This window comes from Nicotiana tabacum, chromosome 13 (genome assembly GCF_000715075.1).
Source record: "Nicotiana tabacum cultivar K326 chromosome 13, ASM71507v2, whole genome shotgun sequence".
Lineage (NCBI taxonomy): Eukaryota > Viridiplantae > Streptophyta > Magnoliopsida > Solanales > Solanaceae > Nicotiana > Nicotiana tabacum.
In genome coordinates this window covers 28,186,102-28,198,112 of record NC_134092.1, presented here as the reverse complement: position 1 = coordinate 28,198,112, position 12,011 = coordinate 28,186,102, and the positions used below count along the sequence as shown (strand labels likewise).

Sequence of the window (12,011 nt, the reverse complement as noted above, 5' to 3'; positions counted from 1 at the left end):
CTTTTTTTCGACAATATGAAAAAAATAAAGAAAAACTAATTTAGGGCTACGGGAAGAAAAACCGGGGGGGATGATAAAGTCATCCAAGTCCAATATGATCCTGAAGCATACAGAAAATGCGCTTGATCTTCATCTCTCTTAATTGTTGTACGATCCGATCAAAATTAGAGAGAATGAGGAGAGCTTCTGAAAGGGGAGCTTGAGAAGAATTAAGAAAGGGGCTGCAGAAAGAGAAGTGATACGTGTTTATGGGAGAGAGTTGTAATGATGGGTTAAACCTAGTTAATGATAATGTCTCTAAATGCGAATTCTGAAGATGTGGATAATGTGGAACAAATCTAGTGGGAGACTAACAATAATATACATTAAATATTCTAAAAGGTGTGAGCAGTAATGGAAGAGTAAATAGCAATAAATAACAATAAATGACATTTAAGTAAATAGGAGGAGTGGTTCACCCAATAATGAATGAACTAGATAATTGTTCTTCCTGACAATGATAAGTGACATATAAATGTTCGAGCTATTCTCAGATCTAATGGAAAAGTGTGGAATAATATGAACAAGAATCTTGATGAAAAGGTAATCTTTGTATCTTTTACAAGAGAGAGAATCTTTATCAGAAGTCTGTTCTTATCCGGTGAATATCACATGCCCCTTTTTCTTATCTTTTTTTCCTCTTTATATGAGACATATCCCTAAAAAACCCTAATAGTACATGTGCCCAGAATATTCTTTAGAATATTTCCTCTATTATACTATTCTAAAAATTATTCGTTACAGCCCTTTCCACGGTGCTCGACCTCGGTCATTGTTGACATCCCGACCACGAGTTTCGCTGTTTACGGATCGACCTCGATTGACTCTTCTCTTGATGCTACCTCGCCCTAAATTCTCGGCGGCAGATTTTGACCTATGCAGAGTCACAAAATTTAAAGACCAATGAGATAGAGCCAAGTTTTCAATATAATTTATAGAATAACTTATACAAGTTTTGAAAGTTGTGTTCGTACAACTTAGCCATTTATATATTAATGAAAAATTTATGTGTGTGCATGTGTTTGTGTGATTTAACATCATATGTATGAATTATAAAAAATATTTGCTTGATGAAAAGAAGCACGTCCTTCAAATATCTATACTTATCTATTGTCTCGTTTTGTTAATTTGTGAAAGAAACTAAACTGAAAAAATATAGTATATGTTTCAAATAAGAAACAACAACAACAACAACAACCCAGTAAAAACTCATTAATGAGGTTTGGGGAGGGTAGTGTGTACGCAGGCCTTACCCCTACCCCGAAGGAGTAGAGAGGCTGTTTCCGAAAGACCCTCGGCTCAAAAAAAAAAGACAAAAGGACAAAAAGGAGACAATATTAGTATCACAACAACAATCATAGGATAAATAGAAACACCATGAAATCCAGAATAAGGATGCAAGGCAACGGGAGACAATATTAGTAAATATTAGTATCACCACAAATATTAGTTTCAAATAAGAAAGTTACAAAAATATCTGTAACTTTAATTGATGTTAAGTGTTAGCATTAGGATGAAGGATAGATATCACTTATCAGAAGGGGACCGATTTGATGTATTAAATAAAGGGCTTATTTAGTTGAAGAAATATGATTAATTGAGAATATTCAGGTCTAAGGCGAGGAGAGCATAAGGTGAGAGAGAAAGGAGGAAAACAAAGAAGCACCAAGCAGAGAAGGAAGCTTAGCCATTTTGTAATATACTCCATAGGATATTGATAGCATTTTAAGATTAATATTGATATTTTCTTTTTGCTTTGGACTATCAAACTACGTACTTTTCTCTTTTTAGAATGAAAATCTTACATTCTGTATTCCTTATTGCAAGGGGAGAATCAATAACGAAAGCTTAAGACCTCAAAACAAAAGCTTTGAAATGAAAAATAATGAATACTTACATATTGTGTAAATATAACTAATAATATTTCTGTAGCTTAACCTATTATAGCAAATATATATTCCTTTGTTATCAAGTTACCAAACTTATTAAAGTATAAGTAATGAGTCTATTTTTTACAATATTAGTGCATTCATCTTAAATTCTTCATGTTAAAAGTTAAACTCTTATTATAAATATTAGTATGAGTTAAGTTAGCAGCAAGGTTCATATTTATATGAATGCAGAGCACAAATGTGAAAAATCTAAAGAAATCATATAAAGTTTGCTTGCGCAAGCAATATGCAAAACTTCGAACCTGTTTATGTACGAAATTACAAACTTTTGAAATGGCTAAACTTTATAAAACTTCATAAGAACTTCGGCTATGACTTAAATAATGGTCCTCAAATCGGCTATCTATGTACATAGAGGAAGCCCATGACTCAAGGACCATAAAAGCCCAAAGTCCAAAATACAATGCTGAGTTTACACTTTTCAAGTGTATGAATCAGTTAAAGAGGAGACTGACTAAAGACTGAAGGGAAGTCTTAACCATTTTCCTCAAAGAGAAGAAAGCAATGGGAGCTATGGCGATCCTTCGACTAGCCCTAGTTTTCTCTATCTTCACCTCGCTTTCATTACTCACCAGATCTTCTCCGTCGCCGCAGTTGCAGATCGTCAACGCCGAACGTAGAGTAAGCTCTCACCTTCCCCTTAATATCTCAATTTCAATTTATCTACACATCATTGATTAAAGATTGTTATCTTATTTAATTTTCTGTAATGTTCTGAGTTTTTCTGGTTCTAATTTTAGATTTCTATTCTGAAGTAGCTGAGTTTTTTGATCAATTTTGTGTTTGGTATTGGGCGGAAGATGCTATTTTCTGATAATATTTTTGTTACCTACCAATTATAAATTTTGTAAGAAAAATATATTTGGAAGTTACAAATATCTCAAATTTTACTGCATATTGCTTATTTTAGCTTATACTTCAGACACTTTTGTAGATGTTGATACCAAAAATATATAAAGAAAACACTATCCTTATAAATCAGTGGCGGAGCTAAAGGGGGTTCAGTTGAAACCCCTTCGCTGGAAAATTGCTTCGTGCAAAATGGGTAAAACAATATCTCTTGTATAGGTAAAGTATTGAATCCCCTTGACATAGTTTATAACTTAAATGTGACATTTTTACATTTTTTTGAATCTCCTTACTCAAATTCCTGGCTCCGTTAATTATAGTTTCAACCAACATTCTTACATTTTCGTGAACCTTTGATACTAAAAGATATCAACAGAACATTGTCCTTATAACGTACATTCTGATCTGTTGTTAACTTCTATTATCCCACCAAACTCTTGGAAATGATCCAAAAAATTTCCATGGAAACCATTGTCCTCCATATCAAACTTCCTCAAGATACAACAACATGCCTAGTGCGGTCCCACAAGTGGAGTATGGGGAGGGTAAGGGGCGGATCTACAGTATCGGGTACGGGTTCCCGGGAACCAGTAACTTTTATCCGGATCCTGTATTTGTATTGAGAAATACACTAAATGTATAAATAATTTTAGCTGGGAACCCAGTACTAGAAACGATTGTTGGTTCAGCGGCAAATGAGGACCCTGCTTAAACTATGTTTTTGTAAGTTGGTTGATGAGGATTCGAATCCAATATTTGACAGTTTTTTAATTTCACCTTTGGTTTTTTCACAAAACAACATCCGCAGGCACTTGTGTTGTTTCTTTTCCTTAAAAAAATACTACAAATGAAATTAAACCAGCCAAATAAAAAAGCTTGCTGAAATATTTTGTCCCAATCAATTATTATTGTATATTATTTGAGATGAAGTGGGAACCCATAAGGTTCAAATCCTGGATCCGCCTCTGGGTAGGAGGAAGATCTGCGTACACACTACCCTCCCCAGAGGCGGATCCAGGATTTGAACCTTACAAAAAATTTCAGCAAGCTTTTTTATTTGGCTGGTTTAATTTCATTTGTAGTGTTTTTTAAGAAAAAAAAAAAAGAAACAACACAAGTGCCTGCGTATGTTGTTTTGTGAAAAAACCAAAGGTGAAATTAAAAAACTGTCAAATATTGGATTCGAATCCTCGTAAACCAACTTATAAAAACATAGTCTAAGCAGGATCCTCATTTGCCGCCGAACCAACAGTCGTCTCTAGTACTGGGTTCCCAGCTAAAATTATTTATACATTTAGTGTATTTCTAAATACAGGATCCGGATAAAAGTTACTGGGTTCCCGGGAACCCGTACCCGATACTGTAGATCCTACCTTGTGAAGCTAAAGAGGTTGTTTCATCAAACTTCCTCAAGATGAAAACTGCAAAGATTTTATATTCTAGATCATTATTCGAACACAAAAATATTACTCCCTCCGTTCCAATTTACGTGAACATGTTTGACCGGGCACGGAGTTTAAGAAAAAATGAAGACTTTTGGAATTTGTGGTCCTAAACAATTCAAAAAGGAGCCCAGAGTATTTGTATGGTTATAAAAGTTTCTCATTAAGGATAGAATTGTAAGTTTAAGCAAAATTGTTTCCAAATTTAGAAAGGGGTCATTCTTTTTGGAACGGACCAAAAAGGAAATAGGTTCACATAAACTGGAATGGAGGTAGTAACTTTTTTCTGCTTCTTAATGTTTGTGTGTGCATGGTGTTGCAGACGAATGCTTGCATCTCTATTCCTTCCCCTTCCACGAGAAAAAAAGGAAGAAGAATTTAAAGAAAAAAGTTTTCTTGTGATCTTTCATTCTCATGTCTTTAGCCAACTTTTTATTGGTAATCAGAAGAAGCTCCTCATTTTTGCATCTATGCTTAAAAACTTCCGTCTTTGTTAGTATTTTTGTCCACTATGACTCCAACTACTCACTGGTTGTATTGAATTGCTGCAGATTGACTTGACTGCACACATTGTGAGGGTTTTTTTGACATTGAAGGTATCAATCTGAATTCGGAACTACTTTAACTGGTCTTTTGTTGAGTTTTGACTTATTTTCTGTTTACTATGTTGATCACCTTCTATATATAGCTTCAAATTCATCCTTTAATATTCCTTATAAAGATCTCATCTGCACAGGGAAGATCCATAAAGGCAACATGTGAATTTGGTTGCATTTGAGATTTTACAGTTATAAGATTTCAATAATATAAAAACAGAATTAATGAAATTTCAATGTTAAATTATTGTTACAGCGAAGAGTCACTGGAAATGTTGCGACCATATTTTTATTGGCCTATTACCATAAACCTGGAAAGAATATTCATTTTACAGACTTTTAATTAGCATAATAAAACTGGATATCTGATTGCCTGGCGTTTCAGGTTGAAAATATTGGTGAATCGCCTGCTTCGGAAGTCCTTCTTGCCTTCTCCCCCACAGAAGCTGATCATCTGGCATTGGTAAAAGCAGCAGCTGTTACTGGCAAGAAGAAAAAGAAATCTTATTTGCCACTTGATGTGAAGCCAATTAACCTGGTTGATGGACCAAATGGGACTAAGTATTATTTATTATATTTGCTTAAACCATTGGTCAAAGATGAAGCCATCTCGCTAGAAGTTCTTTATATATTAACACATCCTCTCGAGCCTTTCCCAGTAGAAATAAGCCAGTCGGAGTCTCAATTAGTTTATTACCGGGACAGTGCAAAAATTCTGTCACCATATCCTGTTAAACAGCAGGCAACGTTTCTAAAAACACCAACTAGCAGGGTTGAGTCATTCACAAGGGTTGAGCCTACAGATCGTGCAAACACAGAACTGAGATATGGGCCATATGAGGAACAACGTCCATATTCATATTCACCTGTAATTGTCCATTTTGAGAACAATAATGCGTTTGCTGTGGTTGAGGAGCTTGTGCGTGAAATTGAAATCTCTCACTGGGGCAGCGTACAGGTCACTGAGCATTACAAATTGGTACATGCTGGTGCTCGACATAAAGGTGTTTTTTCAAGGTCAGTTTCCAATTATTATATGCAGCGATGCTTTTATATTTTTAAATAAATTTTAAAATTGAAAATCCAGTAGGTTCTGTAAGCTTATAATTCAGTCGGAGAAATAAAGCTGGTATTTAACAAAATTGAGTAAAGAATGAATACACTGAAATAATACAGGTAAAGGAAAGCTCTTCCTTCTTTTCATTCTTTATGATGCAAGCTCTTCCTTCTTTCCATTCTTTATGATGCAAGAACAATAAAAAACAGTAACATAAGCAAAAACCTAATACAGATAATCAACAAGTTGTCCTTGTTAGCTTTCTGAGACAAATGATTTCTGGAATTAGAATCCCCATCTTTAGGTGGTTTGAGTTTCACTGATGTCTAGAATATATTTCTGTCTTTTTTACCATTTACAAGTTCAGATTCATTATATGTATTAGTTGCTCAATTATTTTGGTGCTCCTGGCAGGGTTGAATATCAGTCTAGGCCCTCGCACAGTGGTGTCTCCTCATTCAAGCATCTTCTTGCAGAATTACCCCCAAGGGTCCATTCTGTCTACTACAGGGATAACATAGGGAACATTTCATCCTCTCGCTTACGCACAAATCTTAAGAAGGTATCAATCATGTTCCCTCCATATAATTTCTTTGGGAAATCTTTCATTGTCTTGCTTTCCTCTTTTGTGGCAAGGTTATAAATGACTCTCTTGATTTTATGATTTCCCTGAATTTCCTTTTCAGTCAGAGCTGTTAATAGAACCACGATATCCTTTATTTGGAGGCTGGAAATCTACTTTTGTCATCGGATATGGGGTTCCTCTAGAGGACTTCCTTTTTGAGGCAGCTGATGGCACACGTTACCTGAATTACAGTTTTGGATGCCCTCTTGGACAGACTGTTGTTGATAAGTTGACCGTCAAAGTGGGTGCTCCCTGTTGAATTAATTTGGTTAACCATGTTTGGTTGATATTTGTTGCGTCAGTTCTCTGTAGTCTTTGTTTGCAACATGCAAGTAATGGTGCAAGAATATCAAATTTCAGGTTGTGTTGCCAGAAGGATCAAAGAACCCATCCGCTGTAGTTCCTTTTCCTGTGGAACAACGATTTGAGGTAACTCGTATGTAACATAACAGATCTTATTTCTCATATAGTAGAACTTTGGTATTTGTTCATACGTTAACATAACCTCTAGTCCCTGTAGCAAATCATCTTTGGCGTGTAATGTCTTTGATGATTCCATCGAAGTACACAGATAGCACAACTAATATCATGAGAAAGAATGATAGATGCTCAAAGGAGTGAAACCCGTTATGAAAGAGAAGAAAAGTATAATGTATTTTTAGTTATCCTTACCGTATTACTTTCTATCCAAAGCCAAATAAAAGAAAGAAAGCAGTTTCCAAATAAGAAGCAAGGGAAAATAGAATAGAAGTGGAGAAGATAGTAAGAGAACTATTTTTCTTTTTCTCTTACTTTTTTCTCCACGTCTATTCTATCCCCCCTTACTTTCTATTCTTCCCTTAGTTTCCAGTCAAAGGGTTAATGCATAAGTGTCTAGCAAGTTAACTGAGGTAAAAGGATCAAACATATGTTTTTCATTTCTTTGTTCTTCTTATTTGTCAGGTAATAAATACTTTACTGCCAACTTAGATGAGCATATTTGTCTTCACACATGTTAAAATCGAGTGCTTACTTTGATTTTTCAGAAGAAATACTCATATCTTGATGTTGTGGGAAGGACAGTGGTGGTCCTAGAAAAGGAAAATGTAGTTCCTGAGCACAACTCTCCTTTCCAGGTGATCTTGCTGACTTTTATATGCTGATTTACTTTATCTTATTGTCTTTTGAAAAGAACGCGATTTGTGGAATTAGTTAAAACCCTCCTTGTCTATTCGCCATTCTGGGGCATCTGGTAAAACGAACGTAGCTCAACTAGACCAAGACCTCTAACCTACTTGAAAAGTATCTTTCATGTATTGACATATATTTACTCCTCCGGAGTAGGGGTAAGGTCTGCGTACACACTACCCTCCCCAGACCCCACTTGTGGGATTCCACTGGGTTGTTATTGTTGTATTGTTGTATGCATTGACATATAACAATTTGCTTGATTTTGTGCAAAACAATCACCAGTTAAATTGTGCTTTTCTTTAACGAAACCGCACCTTGTTTAATGCCTAACGAATCGGTAAGGAGAAGGAAAATAATTTTTTTGTCTCCCCGGTATGGAAACTCGTGATGTTCTCCCAAAGGAAGCAGTTTTAGAACTTTCATGGGGTTTGATATCAGGCAGTGTTATCAAAGGCGAAAAGCACAAAAAAGCTCGAAGGTCTGTTGGGGCTTTAAGCGCAAAGTGCAAATAAAGCGTGGGCTTTAATGAAGAAAGGCGCAAATGGGAAAAACGACAAATATGTATGTGTAGTCCAAGACTAATATCTATAAGCATGAATACCAAATATATGGACAAAGAATTTGAAGAAAATTTATAATAAAGTGAAATATCAATTATTTAGTGTCACCTCTTCGGGATCATGCTCATTGGCTAGGAAAAGTATGCCTTAGAGCTTTGATGACAACACGGAAGCTCCCGCTAAGCGAGGCGAAGCGCTCAACATGTTTTGAGCCTCGCTTCAGGGCTTCGCACTTTAAGCGCGCCTTTGACAACACTAATATCAGGTTAAGTTAGGAGAGGGAAAATAATTTTGTAGTCTCCCAGGTATGGGACCTCGTGATGTTCTTCCAAAGGAAGCAGTTTTAGAACTTTCATGGGGTTTGATATCAGGTTAAGTTGAATACTATAAACGTGGTATCGTTGTTGTAATCTTTTTTTTTAAGCCTTTTTTTCTTCTTTTCTGCCTTTTGGCTGGGATATAAACTTTACTGACAAATTATCCTTTCTGGTAAGATTGTCCAAAAGGAAAACTGTTTTTGAATCGTGGTGAATCAATCAACTATGTCTCAATCCTAGATTAGTTGGGGTCGGCTGTATGAATCCTCTGCATCCAAGTATTCAGATGTTAATCTTAATTAAACTGTTTTACATGGATTGTCAACCTACACTAGCCACTTCCTTTACCAGTTATGCTTCGCGAAGGTCTGATTGACGGAGTTTTATTTGAATATGAGAATTGGCAAAGTTGGAAAACTGTAAGAGCATCTGAAATAAAGTCAAAAATTGATCAAGGATTTTGATCAGAACAATTTAAATGGATTCTTTGATTTTGGCAGAATTTTAAAGGCATTGCAATGGTTGTGTTTCTTATTTTTATTTTTAAAAGCACTGGATCTTTTTTATAGGAAATAACTGATTCATGACCATTTTATTTTCTACTTTCCTCCCATTTCTGTTCATTAGAGTTTGGCAAGTGTTAAGTTTAAGAGTAAAGGTGAATTTCCATTGTATTTCAAAGAACATTCTGCCCATAGGTTACTTCTAATCCATTTTTAGCCGTCATAAATCTTTTGGCATCTTCTTGGCGCATATGAAATTATTTTTGACATAAAAGGGGATGGGGTTGCCATGGAGCTTTCGTCTAGTGGTAAGAGCACAACGCATGATGTGTGGATTAGAGGCACGTCACGATTTCGAACCCTGGTGCAGACAAAAATCTGGTATTCAACTGAAGGGCAGAGGGATGGCCCATTATCCACCATATTCCGAACCATGTGCCAACTGGCCCTCGGGATTAATCAGTTATCAGAAGAAAAAAAAAGGATGGGCTTATAAGTTTAAGTTTCTTATATATGAGATTTTATAAGGATAAATGTGGGTACTATGTTATCTTTGAAATACTATAATGTCTAAAAAAAACATTGAATAGTGAATGAGTAGTTTTCAATTGCAGAAAGTGCACTGCGTTTTGTGATTTATTATAAAAATGTAAAACTAGGGTGAAGATTCTGAAATAAGAGGAGTAATATTTCGTGTAATATTTTTAGATGGTAAAGTGTGGTATGTTTGAGTTTAACTTCTTCACCTGGGAGATCCTAAAAAGACCAATGATTATTTCCTGAAATCACAGTGAAAGCAACCCGAGATGAGTTTTCTGGCTACGAAAACAAAATGATTGGTTTCATAAAATAGATCTAGATAACTTCTATGTGAGAATCATTTTGGCTTTCTTGTAATTCACAAATTATATAGAGTTTGATACAGGTTATTCAAATATTAAGTTAGAAAGTTGCACGCAGCAACAGATTTATTGCTTCCTCGAATTTAACTTTAGCGTTGTTCTTGAAAATGTTGTCTCTGTTAGAAATTGAACTTTTGGGAAGCTCTTAAAGTATTTATCAAAAGAAAGATGGGAAGCTGCTAAAATATAGAAGATTCCACCAGTTAGTGTTTCCTTTTTGTTGTAGTTGACCATGGACTTAGCCAACTCCCTAACTAAACTCTCTGTGCAGGTCTACTACCAATTCAGCCCCATTTACATGCTTGCAGAGCCGTTGATGTTGATTTCTGTCTTTTTCCTTTTCTTTATGGTTTGTGTCACTTATCTGCAAGTAGATCTTTCAATTAGCAAAATCAAGCAAACATGAGTTTTTGACACTCTTGAGAGGTACTTTCCCTAAGCTAAAATGATCACTTATAGTTTATATAAACCAGTACACTGTTAATTTCCTCTGTTTCTTTTCTGTGTAGAAGCAGTTTTGATTGTGAGATCAAAGATTAGTAGAAGCAGCTGGAACTTCCAATTAAGCAAAGGTAGAACACATTGTTTGAATTGTAGCCAACTACACTGGATTTTGAGAACATCTGTTGTTGTTTACCTTAGAACATGACTTCTTACAACTGTATTGGTCTTACATCCAACAAAGGAAATGCAGAACTATATATCAAGCTCTTTTCATCTGATATACACAGCTATGATAATCAAACCAAACTTCTCTTCTTGGACCTTCTGGGATGCGAAATCAGTTAAATGGACATTGAGCACTAAATATAGCCAGCTAGAGAAAAATTGAAATGTTGTCTGAATCAGTGTTTTAAAAAGCGTGGGCATAAGGCGAGACGTTTTACATGTGCATCAACGAGGCGTAAGCCCCGAGGCATGGGGCGGCCATGGGGCTTACGCCCCATAGGTATTTAATTTTTAATATTTTATAAAAAAATAATTACAGTAAATATTTATAAACAGGTAAAATTGCATAAATATTGAAGAAAACTCTATAAATATGTGATATATATATATATATATATATATATATATATATATATATATATATATATAACTAGTTCAAAACAATCTATTATACGCTACTTATAAGCACAAGTAACTTGAGTCGAAAAGAATAAAGTTTTTTACATGGAGGAACAAAAAGGATGATTAATCTGCAATTTGAACTTTGAACTTATTGCTATGAAGGAAAATGAATTTCTCTTTGTGTTTGTAAAAAAAAATGAATATTCGTTGTTTTTGGGATATATTAACAAAGTAGCGGACAAGATAAAGAATTATAAAAGACCATGATATTAGGGTTTCAATCAATCAAAAAGGTCTTGACTTTTAAATTTAATACATTTAAGTTCCTTTTTAAAACTTTTGAGTAATTACCAAGCTGACTTTTGAGAATTTGGGTATTATATGAAAGACTTATTCAACAAATTTTGTTTTAATTTGAAAAAGCCTCTAGGGCTTACGCCTCACTAAAAAAACGTCCGGGAAACGCCCCGAGCGTACGCCCCAAATTGCTGGGCGTATGCCTCCGGAGACTTTCGCCCCACACCATTGTCTCGGGACGTTTTTGGTGCGCCTTGCCCTGAAAACGCCTTTTAAAACACTAGTCTAAATGTATCTGCATACTATATTATTCTCATAAAGGACTTAATCTTTTCTTGGGATGCCACGCCGAGGGCGGGATCTAGACTAGATGCACTGTGTTAGACAGAACCCCCACTGCATCTAGCTCGGATTATGTGTGTGCGCAAAAAAAAATGGTAAATGTAAAAATCAAAATTCACTGACTCTAAATCATGGACTTAATCTTTTCTTGGGATGCCATGCCGAGGGTGGGATCTAGACTAGATGCAGCGGGTTCAACACAACCCCTACTGCGAAAAAATGGCATATATAAAAAATCAAAATTCACTAACTCTAAATCTTGGATTTGTCACTCGGTTATTTCAAAGTG

The 12,011-nt window shown here is 35.3% G+C and overlaps 1 protein-coding gene across 2 annotated transcripts; it reads left to right on the top strand.

The window, feature by feature from the left end:
• The first annotated feature begins 2,406 nt into the window (after positions 1–2,406).
• On the top strand, positions 2,407–10,734 carry LOC107814825 (dolichyl-diphosphooligosaccharide--protein glycosyltransferase subunit 1B). Of its 2 annotated transcripts, none has more exons than XM_016640291.2 (9): positions 2,407–2,612; positions 4,834–4,878; positions 5,264–5,895; positions 6,350–6,497; positions 6,622–6,801; positions 6,921–6,989; positions 7,586–7,675; positions 10,284–10,438; positions 10,528–10,734. In XM_016640291.2, exons 1-8 carry the CDS (start codon positions 2,496–2,498, stop codon positions 10,416–10,418), a joined length of 1,416 nt encoding a protein of 471 aa, XP_016495777.1. In that variant the 5' UTR covers positions 2,407–2,495; the 3' UTR covers positions 10,419–10,438; positions 10,528–10,734. The 2 variants fall into 2 exon arrangements, with proteins under 2 accessions (XP_016495777.1, XP_016495776.1); XM_016640290.2 differs by having other exon boundaries at positions 10,522–10,734.
• Positions 10,735–12,011: the final 1,277 nt, after the last annotated feature.